At 35.7% G+C, this 24,080-nt stretch overlaps 1 protein-coding gene across 4 annotated transcripts; it reads left to right on the top strand.

The window, feature by feature from the left end:
* Positions 1–11,751: 11,751 nt before the first annotated feature.
* Positions 11,752–23,736, top strand: LOC116021352 (transcriptional corepressor LEUNIG-like). Of its 4 annotated transcripts, none has more exons than XM_031261939.1 (18): positions 11,752–12,105; positions 12,658–12,755; positions 12,841–12,950; positions 14,035–14,418; positions 14,496–14,587; positions 17,029–17,107; positions 17,217–17,292; positions 17,483–17,532; positions 18,909–19,211; positions 19,371–19,559; positions 20,123–20,368; positions 20,474–20,591; positions 21,654–21,763; positions 21,857–22,006; positions 22,165–22,320; positions 22,493–22,609; positions 22,821–23,027; positions 23,351–23,736. In XM_031261939.1, exons 1-18 carry the CDS (start codon positions 12,074–12,076, stop codon positions 23,492–23,494), a joined length of 2,661 nt encoding a protein of 886 aa, XP_031117799.1. In that variant the 5' UTR covers positions 11,752–12,073; the 3' UTR covers positions 23,495–23,736. The 4 variants fall into 4 exon arrangements, with proteins under 4 accessions (XP_031117799.1, XP_031117797.1, XP_031117798.1 ...); XM_031261937.1 differs by having other exon boundaries at positions 20,450–20,591; XM_031261938.1 differs by having other exon boundaries at positions 14,490–14,587.
* Positions 23,737–24,080: the final 344 nt, after the last annotated feature.

The following is a 24,080-nucleotide window of genomic DNA, read 5'->3' as shown; positions in this document are numbered from 1 at the left end:
AGTTTCTGTTATAGGCTTAATTTTATTGACTCTTATTAGTGTTGTGTGTGTGTGTATATAGTAGATAGAAATTACAAGTTAATTAAAAATTATTTATTTACATCTTGTATTATAATTATTATAAATATTTATTACTAATATAAATTTTAATATATAAGTTTATTTTAATATAAATAATAATTACTATCATCTTTAAGATAATTACTATTTTATAAAAATAACTTTATAACAAATTTATGTTAATTTAAAAAAATGAATCAAATAAAAAGAATACAATTTTTTAACTTTTAATAAAAAAAAAATTATTTTTTGAGTTTTAGCCGAACATCCAAAATTAACATATTTTTCAAAAAATTAATCATTTCCAAATTTTATTTTTTTTGGGTGTTTCCAAAGTCCAAACAACCTTAAGATTCCATAAATCTTTGGACAGCGTATATTAAATGAGAAGACCTACAAACTACAAATCTACAAAACCACAAACTCGATTGAGTAAACCATAAACGTCTAGGGTTTCTATGTAAATACTACAGATTGTAAAAAGCTGTTAAATATCATATGACATTTTAGTCCATTCATATTAGGTGGCTAGGTGCATTGAATTATCTGTGTTATATAATTTTTTATAAGGTACTTAACTTATTATTTAAACTAGTATTTTCGCCTGTGCGTTGCACGGAATGGATTTGTTATAATATTTTACGAATATTTGGATCGATATACAATTATATAAATATATCATCGAATATTATATAGCGCAATTGATGAAATTGGTTGAATCGATTATGTTTTCTGATGTTTTCCTTTGCTTGAATTAGAGTAAATAATTGTCCAATTACCCGTGCGATGTACAGATAAATTTTTTTATTATACATTTAGATAATAAAAATAAAGATGAAATTATAAAAAATTATAATATTTAACATGTACATTTATTTGATTATAAGATTAGCGCAAAAGTATTATTCAATTAATTGAATAATATATGACTTGTTTGTCTACAATTATCTTAAAAAGATCGATATGTAATATGACTTATGTAATTATATTATGTAATTAACTTATTATTTAAGTTTGGTAAATTTCTATTTGTTTAAGTAACAAAATTAAGTCAAAGGCCTTGTGGTCAAGTGGCATAGTTGTGGTCCTCCCAAATGAAAGGTCACAGGTTCGATCCCCGTGAGGGCGTTGGCTTGTTGTAACCTTCAGTAGGTTGAGAAAGGTATTCAATAAAAAAGATATGCTAGAATGAAATAACATTCCTAGAAAATAGATTTATTCTCAAAAGAGTTGTTTTTGCCCAAAAAAACCTCAAACTATTAAATTTTGGACGCTTGTGATCCTTCTAGTACCTTTTCCGATGAAGCTCCATTTTAGGCAATGGTAATTTGGTATAATCACTTTAATTTTTTTTTTCTATTTTTCCTCTCTTTCATCATGTTCAGCTTAAAATACCTACATTATTTTCGTAGGAGAGCAAAAGAGAAAACTTTATTATGGTTTGTTAAGGGGAGAGAGAGAGAGAGAGATTAATCTCCAAATTCCCACGCATTTAAACAAACACCAATCAATTAAGAATTAAACCCATCATAGTTACCGAAGAAAACATCAAAACGACACATGAAATCTAGCAATTTGAAGACCTACCTGGTAATTAAGAGTAGTTGGGGCCCAAAAACCACAAGCAGACTCTAAAAGCTACACTCTTTTGACTCATACTAGACTTGGACCACCTCCTAGTGGTTCGTCATGTCCATGCACGCATACTCGAACGATGGGATGTGGAGATGGCCTTGAGAATAACTGACCTCAGTATTGATAACACTGAGTACCTGTTCAAATGCCAACTCAACACCCTATAGAAACAACTCGCCTTGAATTTGCCCAATTGAGAGTTAGTGCATCATTGTCGAAAACAAACTGACCTTTGCTCTCCTACTCTCATGTGAAAATAATTTAGGGATTTGGGGCTGACCATGGCGAAAGTGTAACACCCAATTTTCACCTCTTGGATTTATTACAAAATCCCTAATAGTACAATACATTGCGGAAGCATCAAACCAGCAGAAAACTGGGTGTTACCGCCACGCTTAGGTATCTCTCCTATACCCAAACGCTAAGGCTAAACTTACAACCTCAAATAACCATATCAACATCCAAAAGTGTACATATGGAACTAATCCTTCCAGGGTGTCTATTCTAGGATAGAGTAGTCTTCAACCTCGACTCCCATCCTATTCAGAGCTCATCGGGCCACAGAGGCCCACGCTAGACTGCATCTAATAAAGGACACAATGAAGTGTAGTTAGCGTGATGGCTAAGTAAGGAAATCCATTGTCACTCAAAAGTAAACAAAGGTTTCGAAAGACATAATTCTCAGAAAACTGTAGCTTTTTCCATAAGTTGAAAACATAATTCTCAGAAAACTGTAGCTTTTTCCATAAGTTGAAAATCTAATTCTCAGAAAACTGTAGCTTTTTCCATAAGTTGAAAATCTAATTCTCAGAAAACTGTAGCTTTTTCCATAAGTTGAAAATCTATCTGTAACCAGATTATCAATAAAAGAAAAGTATAGCAGAGTATACGAGTTAAATCATGTAAAGTTTTCTCAGTTAAATACCATGGCATAACTGCCGCTCAAATCATTTTCATGTCCTTTCGGACAAGTTTGCAAAACTTTCATTTCCGAGAATTTCCACTCAATCCAAAGTGAGAATCACAACACACACATCATTGTTCGGGACACACGACATTTTAATGCTCACTAATTCTCTCAGCGAATAGACTTCGCTCTGCAGTATGAATTAATCATACAAAGACATCTCACCATTCACTCAGCGAATAGACTTCGCTCCACAGTATGAATTAATCATACAAGACACCTCACCATTCACTCAGCGAATAGACTTCGCTCTGCAGTATGAATTAATCATACAAGACACCTCATCATTCACTCAGCGAATAGACTTCGCTCTGCAGTATGAATTAATCATACAAGACACCTCACCATTCACTCAGCGAATAGACTTCGCTCTGCAGTATGAATTAATCATACAAGACACCTCACATTAGCATATTCACATGATGACTCAAAACAATTATACTTATCCAAATATGTTTCCAAAATACACACATTTGTCAATGGCTTTTCACCACAAAATTTCCAAGTGACAAGGGTCACACTTGTTTCTTAAAAACACAATTCTTCTTCCAAATTGATTGTGACATTCCAAAATTTCGTTACTATTTTTATTACAACATATTTTTGTCAAAATTGTTTCTAACCATTCCTTTTCAGAAAATTTCAGCTTGGCGCGGTCAGAAAGATTGAGCCGGTAAAAATAGTTCCCGAACTCTTTTTCACTTGAAATTCTTATGGTAGAACCCCAACTTATAGTACTTGATGTCCATAAAAAGTTGTGGTCATTTTGATCCGCGAATAAACACAGAAAATTCCATTTTTGCCCTTGGCAGTGTGCTGTCCAACATTTTTCTCTCTGGACCAATTTTGGAAAAAAATTTGAAAACCATACTTATACTACTCCGATCATTATGAAATTTTATATGCAGGTTCTACACTTATAGAAATACATGTCTAAAAAAAATAGGATCAAAATACATTACCAATTTTTCCCAATAAATCTCGGAAGTTACTGCCAGAGACTATCTTGATTTTTTTTTCCAATATTTTCACAAGTATAAGCCTATATGGACATAAACACAACATATACATGCATAAATTAACTATGAACATGCATACCAAAAATTACTAAACATTAAAGTGTAGTTCCTTTGAGCCAACTTGTAGATCCATAAACTTAACACATAATTTTCACATAAAATTCCTAGTCACATAATTTACTAGCATTTGATCACCTTCAAGTGACTAAACCAACTTAAGGGATTCCTTACCTCTCAAGAAGATTTTTAAACCGTAGAAAGATGGTGATCTTCTCCTTCAAACTTTTCACCGAAGATCCTAAACAAAATCACCATAATAACCACATTTTCATGAACCTTTAGTTTAGACTTAAGCTCTAGGAAAGATTTAACCGAACAAAACCAAAGTCTTACCTATACTAGAGCACTTGAGTTGAAGAGCATGGCTATGGAGTTCTTGGATCCAAGAGGAAGACTAAGTTTTTCTTTCTTCTTCTTTCTTTCCTTATGACTTTCGAAAATGTGGGAGATGAGAGAGATGATGATGGTGAGTTTTGCTTGATGTTTAAGAAACAAGTGCAACATTCCCATACCTCTTATGACATGCATTAATTACCTCCACCATGTGGTAATTAGGAGTGCCACTTGTCAACTTCCCATGGTAGATCTTAAGGAGTAGAAATTCACTTTGCCAGTTTGGGGTTAAATCAGATAAAAGTTCGGAGGATTATAACTTAATTCGGGAAAATTCTAACACCGAAATTATTCTAAAAATAATCTCGTCATTAACCACTAAAATCGGGAATTTTCCAGTATCTCACGAAATACAGGTACGAAGGATCGTAACAAATTTCACCCTTACAGTCCGTTTAAATTTCCACTTGAACTAAGTAGAAGTCCAGGCTTAATCGTATCATACTTAATAATCTAATCTCTAGGAAAATTCGAACTGTATATAAATCCTTAAAAATTTTACGGTTCGTGACCGGTACGTAGATTGCAGCTTATTAATAACTAGTCTCACTTATAAAAAAAAATCCTTCTCAAGTACCGAGAGATCATCTCATAAATATTATAGCCTAAAAAATATTTTTCGAACCCTAACTTTGTCGGAAAAATCGAGGGGTTACAGAAAGAGAACAACAAAAAAAAAAAGAAAAAGGAAAAGTGTAACACCCCAATTTTCACATCTTGGATTTATTACAAAATCCCTAATAATACAATACATTGCGGAAGCATCTAACCAGCAGAAAACTGGGTGTTACCGCCACGCTTAGGTATCTTTCCTATACCCAAACGCTAAGGCTACACTTATAACCTCAAATAACCATATCAACATCCAAATATGTACATATGGAAATAATTCTTCCAGGGTGTCTATTCTAGGATAGAGTAGTCCTCAACCTCGACTTCCATCCTATTCAGAGCTCATCGGGCTTTAGGAGCCCACACTAGACAACATCTGTAAACACATCGAAGTGTAGTTAGCGCGACGGCTAAGTAAGGAAAATCCATTGTCACTCAAAAGTAAACAAAGGTTTCGAAAGCAACATAATACTCAGAAAACTGTAGTTTTGCCCATAAGTTGAAAATCTACCTACAATCAGATTATCAACAAAAGAAAGTATAGTAGAGTATATGAGTGACATCAACATATAATACTTTCATTTCCGAAAATTTCCATAATTTAATTCCAAAAATAGAGAGTTCACAACACACACACTTTACTGTCCAAGACTCATGGCATCTTATTCTTCGACATAGTTACGGAGTAACTATGTTATCATAGTTAGTAAAATTCACTTAGTTTTCCCCTGGATAAGTGTATGGTAATCTTGGAATATTTTCAAGAACATTGGGCCGCGGCACTCATGCCTCCTGCAAGTCAAACATCTAAATAACTTCGGGGCCACGGCTCACAAGCCTCCCGCGAAGTCAAACATCTCAATAACTTTGGGGCCCCGGCTCACAAGCCTCCCGCAAAGTCAAACATCTCAATAACTTTGGGGCCACGGCTCACAAGCCTCCCACAAAGTCAAACATCTCAATAACTTCCGGGCCACGGCTCCCGCAGGCCTCCCGTAAAGTTAAACATCTCAATAACTTTGGGGCCATGGCTCACAAGCCTCCCACAAAGTCAAACATTTCAATAACTTCCGGGCCACGGCTGTAACACCCCAATTTTCACATCTTGGATTTATTACAAAATCCTTAAAATATAATACATTGCGGAAGCGTCTAACCAGCAGAAAACTGGGTGTTACCGCCACGCTTAGGTATCTTTCCTATACCTAAACGCTAAGGCTAAACTTACAACCTCAAATAACCATATCAATATCCAGATATGTACATATGGAAATAATCCTTCCAGAGTGTCTATTCTAGGATAGAGTAATCTTCAACCTCGACTCCCATCTTATTCAGAGCTCATCGGCTACAGGAGTCCACACTAATCTGCAACTGATAAGAACACATTGAAGTGTAGTTAGCGCGACGGCTAAGTAAGGAAATCCATTTGTCACTTAAAAGTAGACAAAGGTTTGAAAACATTTAGTGAAACAACATCCACTCGTCTCGTAAGACAAAATCATTTCTTTCTCAAAGACGTTACAAAATAACTCTTTTCTCGTCTTTAAAACTTCCTTAGTTTCATATAGTAAGAGTGAGGCCTACAACCTCGGGCCATGGCACTCCAGCCCTCCCGTAGGTTCCTCCCTTATCCCAACCCCGGGCTGTGGCACTCAAGCCTTCCCGTGGGCACCTCTCCTTATTCCAACATGACGACATAACGGCGAATAGACTTCGCTCTAACAATATAACGACCACTGGGCAAGGGCACTTAAAGCCACCCGTGGGTCAATCAAGGTCCTCCTCACTTACTTTAGAAACTACGGTTTTGAAAACGTTATCCTTCCTTCAGTTTTCTTACAACAAATCATTTCTTTTGGACATATTTCACCAATGAGTCCAATATTTGAAATCGGCTACCTCTTTAGCCCCTGAAGGATTTTCAAACATCATTTTCTCAAACAATAAGGTTTTGACAACCTTTATCAAAATAGCATACGTTTTTCAACGTAAGTTTTCATAAACATTTTTGGATACACTTCATATGTCCATCTCACACTTAAAATCAACCAACATCCTTAACTATCGTCCTCAATGTTGCGCCCGCGGAAGTGGGATAGATCAGATTGCAACGATAATTTGAGAAAGAAAAATAAATGAGGCACAGATTTTACGTGGAAAACCCCNGGGGTTTTCCACGTAAAATCTGTGCCTCATTTATTTTTCTTTCTCAAATTATCGTTGCAATCTGATCTATCCCACTTCCGCGGGCGCAACACTCAACAACTTCCACTATGATCAACACCATTAGATCATAACTTGAGGATCTCGTACATCCAAATATATATAAATTCTAATAGGTAAGGTCATTGCCTAACCATAACCCAAAAACATCCAACAACTACTTTCTCAAGATTCACCATATACAACCTTTATCTCAACATTTCCATATGACAATTTCCTCAATACACATCATAATAATATCTTTACCTAACTTTATCACCATTAACTCACTAACTACCTCACAATTATCATTAACACATCCATAATCATACTAAGCATAATTCAGAAAATTCAGCTTGGCGCAGTCCGAAAGATTGAGCCGGTAAAAATAGTTCCCGAACTCTTTTTCACTTGAAATGTTTATGGTAGAATCCCAACTTATAGTACTTGATGTCCATAAAAAGTTTTGGTCATTTTGGTCCGCGAATAAACACAGAAAATTCCATCTTTGCCCTTGGCAGTGTGCTGTCCGGAATTTTTCTCTCTCTGGACCAGTTTTGGAGAAAAATTCGAAAACCATACTTCCACTACTCTGATCTTTATGAAATTTTATATGCGGGTTCTACACTTATAGAACTACATGTCTAAAAAAATAGGATCAAAATACCTTACCAATATTTCCCAATAAATCTCGGAAGTTACTGCCAGAATCTACCCTGATTTCCTTTCACTATTCTCACAAGTATAAGCTCATATGAACATAAATATAACATATACATGCATATCCAAGCTATGAACATGTATAAAAAAAATATTTCCGAAGCTCAAAAACACCATATTTCAACCAAAAATCAATTATCCAAATTCAAGTGACTAATTCCAACTTAAGGGAATTCCTTACCTCGATGGAAGATTTTAAAACCGAAGAAGTGCTAGATCTTTCCTTGGATTCAAAGTCCCCTACAACATCACCACAATAACAATATTTTTCATGCACTAAACATTAACACTTAAGTTCAAGCTTAAGTCTTAGGAGGGGTAGAATCCGAACAAAACCGAAGTTCTTACCTAGAGTAGAGTCCTTGGAGTTGAAGAATTGCCTAGGGTGTTCTTGGATCACAATAGAAGACTAAGATAATTTCCCTTCTTCCTTCCCTAAGTGTGTATTTCGAAAATGGAGTGGAAGAGTGAGAGAGATGATCATGTGATTAGTGTAGATTTAGTTCTTGAAGATCAAGTAACAAGTGCAACTAGGCCATACCTCATAAATGTCACATTTAATGCCCAATCTTAGTCTTAGATTTGCCTTGCCACTTGTCATCACCCCATGGTGTCCTTAGAAGATTTCAAATCTAATTGGCCAGTTTATGCTTAAATCAGATGAATGTTCGGAGGATTATAACTTAATTCGGGAAAATTCTAATACCAAAATTATCCTAAAAATATTCCCGTCGCAAATCACCAAGTTTGGGAATTTTTCGGTATTCCGCTAAATATAGGTACAGAGTCCGTAACAACTTATCCCTTACAGTCCATTTGAAATTTTTCTTGAACTAACTAGAAATTCAGGCTTAATCGTATAATGCTTAAAAACCCAAATTCTAGAAAATTCGAACTGAATCTATATCCTTAAAATTTTCTCGGTTCGTGACTGGTACGTAGGTTCGCAGCTTAATAACAACTATACTCACTTATAAAAATTCTTTTGAAATATCTGAAGATCATAACTAGGAATGTCAACGCCTTAGGATAATGTTAATAAAATACGGGGTATTACAAAGGCTCCCGCATGCCTCCCGTAAAGTTAAACATCTCAATAACTTTGGGGCCACGGCTCACAAGCCTCCCACAAAGTCAAACATCTCAATAACTTCCGGGCTACGGCTCCCATAAAGTTAAACATCTCAATAACTTTGGGGCCACGGCTCACAAGCCTCCCACAAAGTCAAACATTTCAATAACTTCCGGGCCACGGCTCCCGCAGGCCTCCCGTAAAGTTAAACATCTCAATAACATTGTCCAGAAACTAAGGTTTTCAAACCATTCTTTCTTTCCTTGAGTTTAATTAGTATTTTTCATATGATGTCCCAAAACAATTATTCTCATCCAAATATGTTTCCAAAATACACATATTTGTCAAAGACTTTTCACCATGAAATTCTAAGTGACAAGGGTCACACTTGTTCTTAAAACACAAATTTTCCCCAAATTAGTGAACATAAATTACAAAATAATATTTGAGCTTTCAAAAATTGACTCGATTGCCCGTAGGCCTTCTAATCATCATAACATTCGGGAGCAAAAACATCGGGGAAGGTTCGGTCGAAAACGGCTTCGCGTCGCGCGGGCTCGCGGTTGCCTGCAGTAACGGACGCACGGCGGACGCGTGCGTCCGGGCCGCTTCCGCTCGTTCGGCATTAACGCCGAAATTCTGGGCGCCACGGACGCGCAGCGGACGCGCGTCCGTGGTTGCGTCCGGCCTTTTGGCCGTGACGCCGTAGCTTCGGACACCCACGGACGCACGTCCGTGGTTGTGTCCGGCCTTTCGGCCGCGACGCCAAAATTCTGGGCACCGATGGACGCGCGGCGGACGCGCGTCCAAGGCTACGTCCATCCGATTCTGCCAACTTCGGGCAGCAAAAACTGGGTTGTAACGCCCCATTTTTCCACTATTTTCACAAGTATAAGCCTATATGAACGTAAACACAACATATACATGCATGAGTTAACTATAAACATGCATACAAAAATTACCAAAAATCAAGAATCAAGATGCAGTCTTTTGAGCCAACTTGTAGATCCATAAACTTAACACATAATTTTCACATAAAATTCCTAGTCACATAATTTGCTAGCATTTGATCACCTTCAAGTGACTAAACCAACTTAAGGGATTCCTTACCTCCCAAGTAGATTTTTTAGAACCGTAGAAAGGTGATGATCTCCTCCTCCAAACTTTACACCGAAGATCCTAAACAAAATCACCATAATAATAACATTTTCATGAACCCTTAGTTTAAACTTAAGTTCTAGGAAGGATTATAGTCATATTAACCGAACAAAACCAAAGTATTTTCCTATTATGGAGCACTTGTGTTGAAGAGAAAGCTAGGGAGTTCTTGGATCACAATGTAGAAGAATGAGGTTTTCTTCCTCTTCTTTTTCCTTCTAAAATTTCGAAAATGGGAGAGAGAGAGAGGGAGAGAGAGTGTGTGATGGGAAGTTGGCTTGAAGATTAAGAAACAAGTATGATCATCCCATACTTCTTATGACACTCCATTAATGAATTTACCATGTGGTAATTAAGAGTGACACTTGTCAAATCCCCATGGTAGATCTTGAAGAGTATAATTTATTTTGCCAGTTTGGGATCAAATCAGATAAAGGTTCGGAGGATTATAACTTAATTCGGGAAAATTCTAACACCAAAATTATTCTAAAAATAATCCCGTCATTAACCGCTAAAATTGAGAATTTTTCGGTATCTCGCGAATTATAGGTACGAAGATCCGTAACAATTTCACCCTTACAGTCCGTTTAAATTTTCACTTGAACTAAATAGAAAGTTCAGGCTTAACCGTATCATACTTAATAATCCATCTTCTAGGAAAGATTCGAACTGTATATGCATTCTTTAAAATTTTACGGTTCGTGACCGGTACGTAGATCGCAGCTTTTTAATAATTAGTCTCACTTAAAAAAAATCATTCTGAAGTACCGAGAGATCATCTCATAAATGTCATAGCCTAAAAAAAATATTTTTCGAACCATAAACTTATCGGAATAGACGAGGGGTTACAAAAAGATTAAAAAAAATGACGAAACCAATTTACCCTTGCCTAAAATGAAGTTTCGTCAAAAAAGGTACCGAAAGAACCAAAAGTATCCAACATTTAATAGATTGAGTTTTTTTTTTTTTTTTTTTTGGCAAAAATGATAGTCTGGAACTAAACGTGAAATTAGGACAAAAAGACAATGGATTTCTGTTGGAATTAATTCTTCTCAAAAATAGTATTCTCGTGAAAGATCTATTCAATTGCAAAAGAAAAACGTAATCCAAATTAAAATTATAATGCAAATTGTTATATACTTTAGACGGCAGTTTTCACTTGGAACCGCCTTATAATGTATGTATTTAATTTATAAAATTATTATATACGACGGTTCTATCTCGGAATCGATATATATATATATATGTTTTAGACGATGGTACCAAGCAGAAATCGCCGTATAAAGTATATGTAGACAACGGTTTCAAGCGGAAATCGCCGTATAAAGTATATGTATTTCTTAATTAATACTTTATACAGCGTAAACATTTATGATTATACGACGGCTGTTTAACCGCCTTATATAGTTAACATACACGGCGGTTCCCAAAATCGCTGTAGAACGTATTTATTTACAACGTCAGTCATTTACATGGTACTTCAAAAATTGACGTGTATGTGTAAAAAAATGGTTGTAGTAAGCTATGATATGTAGTAGGGCGAATTTCAAAGTTATTTGCATCCTCAAAACATCTGTAATCTAATGCCACCTGAGATTATGAAAATATAGGGATTGAAAAATTTGACCGGTAACAATTGTTTTTAAAATTTTGAAAAAATTGATAAAATTTTAACAAATCCCTCTCTCTATCATAAAAATCCCTAATCATATACCCTGTAAGGGCATTTGATGTCATTTACCAAGAGGGCTAGGTCCGAAATTATGTCAAGAAGTAAGGGTTTTATTGTAATTTGGTAGAGGAGGTGTGATGATATATCTTGAGGCTGCTGTAGCTCTCAAATCCACCACCGTCCACCATTACCAATGTGCAGCAGAAAATAAAGAGAAAGGAAGCGAATTGAACTTCCATGAAAAACACATTGGAAAATACCAAAAACCCTTTAATATAAATATTGAAGAAGAGAGAAGTTAGTCTCTATTTTTTTTTTTGTTGATTTTTCGTTCTTGAATTTGTTCTTTCTTTCTGGCGGTGTAAATTTGGGTTGTCCAATTAATAAGCAAATTGGCTGTGGGAGAAAGAAACTGAAGAAGAAGAAGAAGTAAAAGCAGAAGAGACAAAGGAGCTGATAGCTTAATCTGACAGTAGTAGGGATTGTTTGGTTGAGCAAACATGTCTCAGACCAACTGGGAAGCTGATAAAATGTATGCTTTGTCACTAGAAATTTTTTATTTTTAAAAAAAATCTATATATAGATTATTTCTGTTTCTTTAATCAATTTTTTTAAATGCCAGTTTGTGTAATTTCAGTGGTTCTTGTTAGTCTGGGAGTCTCTGGGTATGTCTAATTGGTTTAGCTATAAGCGTACTGTTATTTTCGCTTCACTTTTAGGGTTTCAAATCAGTCCAGAATTAGTGGTGGATTACTGTGCGGGTGAATACGTATAAAAGTAAAGTTACTGGGTGGCTGAATGGTTTATAGCTTTCTGAATCTAATCTGTTCGTTTGCTTAATTTGTCTGTTCAGTAAAGTTACTGTTGGTTAATTTATCTGTTCAGCTTTTTTTCTTTGTAAAGTAACTATTTTGTTTAAAATTTTGCACTGTAGTTACCTATCCAAGGGAAAACATCATACTGTTGTATTTGGGAAAAAACATCATACTGTTGTATTTGGGACTGGTTTTTGTTGTAAGGTCTTTGGGAGTTGGTGCAGATACCGGATTTATGCTTTGTTTTTGCCAATTTTTGTTTGTTACAGGCTAGATGTTTATATTCATGATTATTTGGTGAAGAGGGATTTAAAGGCCTCTGCTCAGGCTTTTCAAGCTGAAGGGAAAGTTTCATCCGACCCTGTTGGTAAGGTTCTTCTGGAGTTTATGCAAATACATGGAGATCTAGTTTCGTTGGAAGCTTTGTTCATCTTTATTTGTTGCTGTTTCAGCTATTGATGCTCCTGGCGGTTTTCTTTTTGAATGGTGGTCGGTATTTTGGGATATATTCATTGCGCGGACCAATGACAAGCACTCTGATGTTGCTGCATCCTACATTGAGGTTTATTAATTAATAATTGTTTCCTACATTTCCTTTGATGCATGACTTCTGTCCTTCCCGCGTAGTGTAGCCTCTTCTCTCGGTGCTTTTGTAAGGATTGGTTCTATCTTTTAACTACCGGAGATTATTTCTCTTTTTGATTTTATAAAGCACACTGTTGGAAAATTAACTTTAGCTTGTACTCAATAAACTTGGGGTCGCTTGGTTCACGGAATGTCAGATTACATTAGGGAATGTTAGATTGCCAGGAATCTAAGATTCTGGGAATATTAGATTTCTGTGTTTGGTCAAAATTGAGGTATGTATTATAAACCTGTTTGGTTGAGGGGTTATTTTCTAAGTTATAATGGTTATTTTAATTAAACATCATTACCTTATTTTCATGTACTTCAATGAACTTCAAATTTAGGTTACAAACGTTAAAGATAAAACCAAAATGACATGGTTAGAAGATAAACCAATGGTTAAAATGACAAAACGAATGAAAGGGATATGGGAATCTAATATTACCTAAAAGAGGGAAGGTTATCACATTCCCTTCTAAATGGGTAAAACAATATGATGTGGAGGTGAAGTTGTATTCCCTTGGGTAAATGAGATAACTTGAACCAAACATTGAATGTTATATAACCAAGCAAACATAACCTTTGCTATCTTAAATAACTTGAACCAAACACCCTTAAAGCTCTAGTCAAAGTCAAGGGGCCTAATTGCCACAGATAGTGCATATATATGAGTGTGTGTGTGTTAAGAATTCTAGTGTTCCACTATGTTAATTTTGCTTGTTTGATTGATCTATATGATGTTTATATCTGTTTGTAGGTATGCTTGTTTGAAATTATGTGTGGGTCGCAGATGGTAGAAACGTCCAGTATAGGGCTCTAGTAGCTCCACTAGATATTAATTAATGTTGAAGTATTGGTGTAGATTCTGTAAATTTTGTTTTTTTTTTTCAAGTTTTAAGCTATACAGGGCAATTTCTATTGAAAACTGTTTAAGGGGCAATGGTATCTAATTGAATCAAATCTGCAACTGCAAAATCTTTTCATTTGCAGTTTTAACTAAGAAAATTCTGAAAGTGCAGACTCAGTTGATGAAAGTAAGGGAGCAGCAGCAGCAACAACAACAGCAACAACAGCAGTCCCAACAACCGCAGCATCCTCAGCAGCAGCAACAACAACAGCAACAGCAACAGCAGCAGCAACAGCAGCAATTACAGATGCAGCAGCTCCTGTTGCAGAGGCAAGCTCAACAACAACAGCAGCAGCAGCAACAGCACCACCAGCAACAACATACACAACAACGGAGAGATGGCAGCAACCTATTGAATGGCACAGCCAATGGGGTTGTAGGAAATGATTCTCTTATTAGGCAGAATCCTGGTGCAAATGCATTGTCTGCAAAAGCGTACGAGGAAAGATTAAAACTACCTGTTCAAAGAGATTCTTCAGATGATGCTACTATGAAGGTAAGAAGTAAAAATTTGTACAAGGGTATGGAGAGAGTTTTTTTTTCCACAACTAATCATATAGCTTATAGTTACAGCAAAGGTTTGGTGAGAATGCAAGCCAGCTGCTGGATTCAAACCATGCATCCATTCTAAAATCTGCAGCCACAACGGCTGGCCAGCCTTCAGGGTATGGTTCTCTAGTGTTCTGCTCCGTTATACCTGATTTGTGTGCCTACAGAGAATTTCCAGGGGTTGTTGATGTGGTATTCTTTTTGTATTTGTATTTGTTTTATGTTTTTTTAATTTATGATTATTAATATTTTTAGGGCTAAAGGTCATATAAGCCTTTGAACTTTTTTGAAAAATGCAATTGAACCCTTGAACTGAAAAAAAGGTTCAAATAGATACGCCTAAACTTGAGAAAATCAATTAGGCCCATTTTATCCCTTTTTACCAGTAACTTTAGGTTGATGCCTTGTCATATACTACCTCCATCCCATAATGGTTGCCATACTTTCCTTTTTAGTCCATCCCAAAACAATACAACCATTCCAATTTAAACACCACTAACATTTTATTTTTCCAAGTTATGCTTTACTGGCCACTAAGTAAGGTCGCATTAGAGCACTGCTTCAAAGCCGGTGTTTGCATTAGGGCTAGCTTCAAAGCCGGTGTTTGCATTAGGGCTATTATAGCTAGAACACTACTTTAAAAGTCTACCAATGCTCTTAAAACAAACCCAAATGAGAATAGAGAAGTCCATCTCCTAGAAACAAAACAAAAAAGAGAGAAAAGAAAATCCCAAAAACAAAGGAAAAAAGGAATATTAAATCCAAAGGACCGTCTACCAGCCCAAAAATTGCCTCAAAGCCCATCAGATCAAGCCCCATAGCCCAATGATTCAGCAAATCAGCCAAATCTCCCTACGAAATCAGAAACTGCAGCCCAAGCAGCTCCAGAACCCTTTAAACTTTTCACCTGTTGGGACCCATTTGATTGTACTCCTAAGGCCATCCCCATTAGTGATATTGGGTCTGATTTTGGAATAGTAAAAACTAAATGTTGGGTTTTTAACAAATGTGGAGGTGGTTTTTAAAGGTATTTTTCTCCTGCAAATATGGAGATTTTGGAAGGTTGTGTGGGGCCCACTGTGAGCGTGAGGCGCAGTTCTCGTGCCCACCCTGGGCGCGTAAATATATATATATATATATTCAGTTTTTTATTTTGTTTTTTTTTTTTCCTTTCTTTTTTATCCTCCACTCTCATTTTATCTTTCCTAATCACACTTGCAAAATCTCCTCAAAAACTGATCACTATTGAGGAAGCCCTGATGCAACCTCTTTTAGGTAAAATTGGAAAAAAAAAGTAACATCTCACTTATTTCTTTAAAAATCACACCAAGCACAACTAATCCAACTTTTATGGGACGAGTGGATTATATACTTTTTTGAGTTGATATTTATTTTAATGCTGATGTGGATGCCATGTCTGTTAGTATTGTTATGGTTATTATTATTATTGTTATTTATTTATTCTATAGTCTTGTATTTGTGGTTGTAACTTAGTCTACGTTACTAGTCCTGTAGAATAGGAGAGGTTAGTGTCTTTTACTCAAATAGGACTCTCACTTTGTGTAATCTGTTGTTGAATGAACGTGATTCCTACTCTAATCATGTCATATTATTTGTTTAAACTTGATGTTTATTTGTCATTTTTGTTGTTGTTATTATTATTATTATTATTATTTAATTCTTTGTTTTCTTTTTCATAATTTTTTTCTTCCTTCGTCCACGTAACTATAGCAATTATTGAAAATTTCCGGCAACAAATCCAATTTCACCAATCAAACAATGGCAGTCTTAACTTGGAAGAGGATGACTTGAATCTTTAGATTTACCATCTTCCCGATCAAAGATTAGAGTCATCATTTTCCAAACCATCTTCATCCGATATGGACGATGACAAAGATGAAACTCGTCTCTTCTTCTGATCTGGAAGAAGACAGCTCTTGGTTTGTACTAAGCTATGAACTATGATAAAAACTGAAGAAGGGATGGGCAACCAAAGAAGGGATGAAAGAGGAGTGGATTACTGGAATGACCTATTATTGTTATTGTTGTTGTTATTATGTTGTACACTCCAACACTTGGATGCCTGTGTGTATGACACAATAGCAATTACTGGTCACAATCAGTTCTATATAGGTTGTATGGGCAACTTGTTGATTATGGGTCAAAAGGGCTTATTATTATTATTTCAAGTTTGAGTGTCTATTTAAAGCCTTAAAATTTTTTTATTTGACCCTTATCCCATATTTATATATAATTGTTGAAGTTGGATATAAAAGTGGAGAAGTAAAAGCTTGCACCTTCCTTTTTTGTAAACACTGGAGGAAAATATTTTCACATGTAGAATATTTCTGATCATTTCTATGTATTGTAACTTATGCTGTGCTTTATTTTGTTGTACTTTGTATTGTATAATTACACTGGTGTGTCTTCTGAAATTAATCCTTTGTATAGCTTTTTCTTTATGACTATTCAGTTACATTTTACTAATTTGCTTTTAGGCACTGTTTAATGATTTTATCTGAATGATATAATAGATAAAGACTTTTTCTTCTCTCAGACAACTGCTGCAGGGTGCAGCTGGTGGCATGTCCCCCCAAGTTCAGGCTCGAAACCAGCAACTTCCAGGCTCTACACCAGTTAGTATTCTCCATGCATTTGTTTTTTCTTTCTCAGTGAGGATTGCTTATTTTTCATCACATAGGGGATTTTTACTTAATACTATTTCAATTGTGTTTGCATATCCAGGACATAAAGACAGAAATGAATCCTATCCTGAACCCCCGAGCGGCTGCACCTGAAGGATCACTGATTGGAATATCTGGTAGTCTTGGCTGTATCCAGTTCCCTTTTTCCTTTAATTATTTAATAAAAAAGTATTTTACTATTATATTCACCAAGAATTGCTGAATCTATGTTCTGTATAAATGGTTTAAATGGGACATAATGGCCCTACGCCTCTACTTATGAATGTGTTGATCTGTGAGTACTGCTGTAACTTGTCTATGCTTTAGGTTCTAATCAAGGGAGCAACAATTTGACACTGAAGGGATGGCCCTTGACAGTAAGTCTCTAAGATCTAAGATGCATGTATTCTGTCTTCCGAATTTTAAAGTATTTTGGTGTACTTGCAGATCTAATCTGTGGTAGTTCAAATGTACATCATCATCTTTGGGCATGTCTTTAAGTTTTTTGAATCCAGTGATGTTGGCTTCTTTGCTATTTGTAGTTTTCAGCTGTTTGTACTGTAAATCTAACATTTGGGGTATTGCTTTATTTTATTTACATTTTTACTTATTTTTATATTTTAGTTTTTATTTGACCAAGATAGTATTTACTTGAGGATAGTCTTGATAAGGTGGATTATAAGTAGGTATCATCTTGGATATTATGAAAGAGTTGGTGATAAGTGAAATTATTTTGTAATTTTCTTTGAACTATTTGAGTGGATTGGGGCACATTTTTATGTTTTTTTACTTAGTTTTTATTTTGATTTTTCTTGTTTTTGTAAGACATTCATTTGCTAGCAGAATAGAAGGACAAGTTAGGTTTTTGCTAATTCTTTTCCTACAGGCCAACTAGTTGGTGGAGTAATTGTTTTCTCTGCCAGCAATGCCCAATTACTTGTGTATTAAGGTCATTAGCCTGAAAGCCTGCAGAACACAACTGCCCAATTACTTGTGTTTTGGAGATTGGCACATATGAATTTGGTTTTGACAAATTACTCTGTTAATAGTGTTTTTTCCTGCTCACATAGAAAATATGAAATTCTTTCGGTGGGAATGTGGGATTTGCCGATGGAGAACTTTTACCTCTATTTGATGTACCCAATGAGTTCATAGAAAAGATTTCCAATGTTTTTGATTGTTCATTGAGGAGTGAATTCTTTACATAATGAAAAACTAATGGTAAAATTTCTTTCCAAATTTTCATTGATGACAAAAGTTGTATTCATTTATCACCGTATTCATTTATCAAAATATAGAAAATCTGTGAGTTCTGATGGAAATATAGACATCCAACATGGGAAATTTAAAAGTCTGGATGCAATTGTTAATATTAATGAAAAGACCTCTTGTTACCAAGATGTGCAATGTACTTTTAAATGATATTAAGCCTTAGAATTTAGAAAATTTAATGTATAAGCCCCTCATTTTTGTCTTTTTTAGCAATTGCTGTCTGCTAGTTAGTCTCTTATTACTCTGTCTCTCTGTTTGTGTTGTCACTTGTCAGTCTCTGAATTTCATTATAGAGTGAGTTTATTACTCTATTATTGTGCCCCTTTTTGAGACCTTTTGGCTTGTATATCTTTTTTTTTTTTTGTTTGTTTTGTTTTTTGTTTTGTTTTGTTTTTTTGGGCTTGTTTATTCCATTTTATATGTATCATTTCTGCCCTCACTTGCTTCTGATGCTTATTCCTTTTTCTGGTGCTTGGATCAGCTCCGCTCTGGGATTCTCCAGCAACAAAAGTCATTCATGCAGGGCCCTCAGCAATTTCACCATCAATTACAAATGCTATCACCTCAGCAACAACAGCTAATGCTAGGACAACAAAATTTGACTTCACCTCCTGCCAATGATATTGAAGCCAGAAGGCTTAGAATGCTTCTCAATAACCGAAATATGACTTTGGGGAAAGACGGCCTCTCAAATCCAGTTGGTGATGTTGTTCAAACTATGGAATCACCTTTGCGGGCTGGTTGTTCTGTGATGCCCCAAAGTGATACAGACATGATAATGAAGGTACCATTCTCTTCTTTCTCCCTTTTTGTCTTCTTTTGCCCTGTGGAGCTCAGTCCCAGAGACTTCCAATCCGAGTTATGGTAGGAATTATCACATTCCTGATTCCCCTTATAATCTAATCTAGTCCCTTAAACAACTGAAACATTTGCTTGTGGTTAGTTAAAGTTGGCACAATTACAACAACAGCAGCAGCATACCAATCCACAACAGCAACTGCAGCTTCAACAACAAACACTTTCTGGTCAGCAACCTCAAAGTTCAAGTAACAGTCTTCAGCAAGATAAAATTATGGGAACTGACAGTGTCACTGGGGACGCGATGATTTCAAATTCCTTTCGTGGAAATGAGGTATCTCTCTATTTTCATTAATTGTTTTGTTTTGTTCTGTTTTGTTTGTTTGTTTTCCAACGTTATTTTTCATAGTAGCAAGAAATTTACTTTATTATAGTTTATTTGTTTGTGTTATTACTTGTAGCATTTATGATTTGGTTCATCATATTAACTGAATATTTCACTGAAATAAGTGTTGAAGCCGAAGACTTTTTAAACAGATAATTGAATGAATAGGTGTTTGATAAACTTTGTATTAAGAATTTAAATCTTGCTTTAAACCAAAAAAGAAAATAGTAGCCATAAAATTAACATCAGTTGATGGTTCAGGTTCAACTCCTGAACCAAAAATGCCAGGGTCAGATATCATATCATTGAGAATTTGTGATGGTACAATTTACAGCCTGTGAGAAGAGAAAGGGATTCATCATCAGCAAAAATTGGACTTGATTTATTATATGAACCCTGTTTAGATTTCTTTACCTTTCGTGCTTCAGATATTTTATCTCCATTTTATTTGCATCAATGCAAAGCTTACATTTTTTAACATATTTCTAAACTGATCTTTCTCATATTTCAAGGGTCCAAAAAGCCAGAACGGGAGAAAGCGAAAGCAGCCTGTGTCATCTTCAGGACCTGCCAATAGCTCAGGAACTGCAAACACAGCTGGACCGTCCCCTAGTTCAGCTCCCTCAACACCATCTACCCAAACACCTGGAGATGTGATGTCTATACCGGCTTTGCAACAAAGTGGAAATTCTTCAAAACCATTGGTGATGTTTGGAACAGATAATAATGGCACTCTTACCTCCTCGTCAAATCAATTGGTAGGCATAGTCTTCGTTTTGTGTTTATAGATGAAATTCTTACTAGTTGCACTAGTTCTCATTTGAACTTTATTTTGGCAGTGGAATGATAAAGATCTTGTGCAGGCTGATATGGATCGATTTGTGGATGATGGTTCTCTTGATGATAATGTTGAGTCTTTCTTATCTCAAGAAGATGTGGAACCTAGAGATACAGTTGGTCGTGGTATGGATGTTGGTAAAGGTAAGTTAGTGGCTACTTAAGGTCTTACTTTTTAACTTTCTCATCATAGGATTTGATTTTTGTTTAGCTCTATCCTGTTATGTTTATTTAGTAGTAAAAAACAATTTAAACATTGTGTGGTTTACTGTTCGTTACTTGTTTATACCATTACACTTTCATCACCATATCATTCTTATGTTGCATACTTGCATTGTTACTGTTGGAAAGACTTTAACAGGTTGAAGATTAAAAACAAACAAATATTCTGTATTGCTTATTTCAATTTTACCTGCCCTGTTATCTGAACTCTGAAGCGTTTGAACAATATCTTTAGCCACATTTTAAAATAAACTTCATTTTTGAGAATCACTTTGCAACTTCTCATGTAGTTTTCTTTAACCACCAAACCTGAAAACTGAAATAGGACAGCTACTGTGGTCAGGTTTATGATGTTAGAGTCATAGAGCGGTTAAGGCTAATTGCAGTGAGCTTTAGGTTTTGTGACTGAAGAATTGAAATTATCCTGTTTTGAGGGTTTTAGTATAGGTCATGGGCGGGAATCTATTTAAAATACTAAAGGGGAAGATAAAGAGATGGGGTTTTCTATAAGTATTTGGGATGAGATTTCAGAATTGTTAGGTAATGAACAAAATAGAAAGGGATTCTAGGGATCGTTGCCAGTATCCTCTAGACATTACACTTTGGTTGACTTGTGAAGTTATGCTGCAAACCTGTGCCAATGCGGTTACTCAATCATTCTTAAAATCTTTTCTGAGTAAAAAAGGACATAAAAACTAAGTTATTTACTTAAAAAGCTTATTCTCAACTCAGATACTCCAATTGCCAAAACAGGACACTTGAAAGTAAACAGTGAATAGCGAATTCTCACAATATTCTGCCATGTACTGGAATTCTAAATATTAGCAATTTACTCTGGAATAGGAATTTCCAGAAAACCAGAAAACCAAACATAGTTGAATTTGTATAAGATGTCAGACAAGACCTCAGTCTGCATTTAACAATTGAATTTAATTTAGAATTATCCATTGGGATGGGTCTGATTTAAAGAGCTTGTAATTTTAGGGTTTGCATTTACGGAAGTGAGCTCTGCTAGAGCAAGTGCCAGTAAAGTTATCTGCTGCCACTTTTCATCAGATGGGAAACTGCTTGCCAGTGGTGGCCATGACAAAAAGGTGAACACTTTCTTGCTTCTAAGTTGCAACTAGAGTAAATACATTGAATGATGATGTACTATTGCATTAACTACTTTTGACTTGAATATGCAGGCTGTATTGTGGTTCACAGATACTTTAAAGCCAAAAACAACACTTGAAGAGCATTCGTCACTTATAACTGATGTTCGTTTCAGCCCAAGCATGGCCCACCTTGCGACATCGTCTTTTGACAAGACTGTAAGGGTTTGGGATGCTGACAATGTAAGCAAAATCGTTATCTTTTAATTCTAATTTTTAATTTTCTTCCCTTCATGCACTTATTAAGATTTTCCTCAATTGGGACAATTGCAGTGTTTTGTACTTTTGCCAAAGATTTCTTGTTGAATACTAATAATCTGGCATGTGTTGCTTTTCTTTAGCCTGGCTACTCGCTCCGTAATTTTAATGGGCATTCTGCTAGCGTAATGTCGGTAGATTTCCATCCCAATAAAGAAGATCTTATATGCTCCTGTGATGGGGATGGCGAGATCAGATACTGGAGTATAAAAAATGGTAGCTGCACAAGAGTGTTCAAGGTATGATGGTTTGTATATGTCATGCATTCCCATTGCTCCCCATCCCTAGCTCCTTTACTCCCATTCCCCGAACAGGTGGGAGCAATTAAATGAAGTTGGTGGTCTCCCGTCCCTCACATGTTATCCCTCACATTTAATATGATGAATTGATCTTATTCTTGTTTTTGAATAGGGTGGCACGGCCCAGGTGAGATTTCAACCTCGTCTTGGTAGGTACCTTGCTGCCGCTGCAGAGAATGTTGTATCAATATTAGATGTGGATACCCAATCATGTAGGCATTCGTTAAAGGTGTGTAACAACAGTTCTCTAGTTTTGTACCTTTTTCTTCTTCTCCCAAAAGGTTGAATCTCCAACCCCAAGGGCCCCCGCACCCTGACCTGATAGAGCATGTAAATCACGGTAACTGCACACAAGGGATCTGCCCACTTTGGGCGTAATCCCACGAGTTTTCTTTTTCTTGAATAGTGTGCCTGATCCATCTGCATCTTGTGTTTTTTAGGGTCATACGAAACCTATTCACTCCGTCTGTTGGGACCCTTCGGGAGAGCTTCTGGCATCTGTTAGCGAGGACTCTGTCAGGGTCTGGACACTAGGATCTGGAAGTGAAGGGAAATGTGTACATCAACTTAGTTCAAACGGCAACAAATTTCACTCTTGTGTTTTCCATCCTACATACTCGTCATTGCTAGTTATCGGGTGTTATCAGGCAAGTGTTTTCAACTTCTTCTGTGACTATTTTCGTTTGGGTAAAGGGGTAATGATAAGTTGATGCTCAAGATTTTTTTTTCTTCCAAGGGTGTGTTACCACCACCACCACCACCACCACCATAGTCTAAACAAAACAATTAAAATGTTTAATTATATAATTCTGCTCATTTTTCGGAAAATGTACCAAACACACCAATACAGTTTTCTAGAATGCAAACAAATATTGAAAATGAAAATGTTTTCTGGAAAATGAGTCGTTTTCCAGAAGTCATTTTCCTGGTTTTTAAACACACCCTAATATGCTGAAAGCATTTGTTGCAGGCTCTGGAGCTGTGGAACATGACCGAGAACAAGACGATGACCATTCCCGCACATGAGGGATTAATCGCGTCTCTGGCTGTATCTACGGCCGCAGGACTCGTCGCTTCGGCTAGTCACGATAAACTCATCAAGCTTTGGAAGTAAACAACATTTGCTCCAGTGATGCATACCCCTTTTATGTTCAGAAATACATCTTTTTCTAGCCCTTTTGTGGGAGGATGAACTGAGGAGTTAGGACTAACCCAGTCCCCTAGTAGGTGTTGCTGTCGTTTATACTCTTCTGTTAACAGCAAAATGTTCTTATAAATTTAAGGTTCTCTTGGATATTGAAACATTACTTGGCCTTTGTATCATTGTCTTTATCAAAATTTTTTTTTCTATTAAAATTTCTTTAAATTAAGATGATTTTATAACTAAACTGGAGAGTTGGAAGTTATTTATACAGTGGAGTGCATTGAGTTAAAATGATTTATTTATAACTCGAGAACTAAACCGGAGAGTTGGAATACATCTATTAATATTTATGGAAGGGAAAATGATACTATTTTTTTTCGAGCAATGATATTTTTATCCAATTCAAGTATTCACATTATTTTTTAAAAATTATTTTAAAAGTCTTGAATTATGTATTTATTTATTTTTTGTTAAACGGGTGTTTAGACCATTAAAACAAGGGCAAAATAGGTATTTTATTTATTTTTTTTCTAACAAATTATGATTTATATGTGAG

This window comes from Ipomoea triloba, chromosome 1, assembly GCF_003576645.1.
Source record: "Ipomoea triloba cultivar NCNSP0323 chromosome 1, ASM357664v1".
Taxonomy (NCBI): Eukaryota; Viridiplantae; Streptophyta; class Magnoliopsida; order Solanales; family Convolvulaceae; genus Ipomoea; species Ipomoea triloba.
Note: the sequence above shows the minus strand (reverse complement) of the source record. Positions and strands in the feature narration are given on the sequence as shown.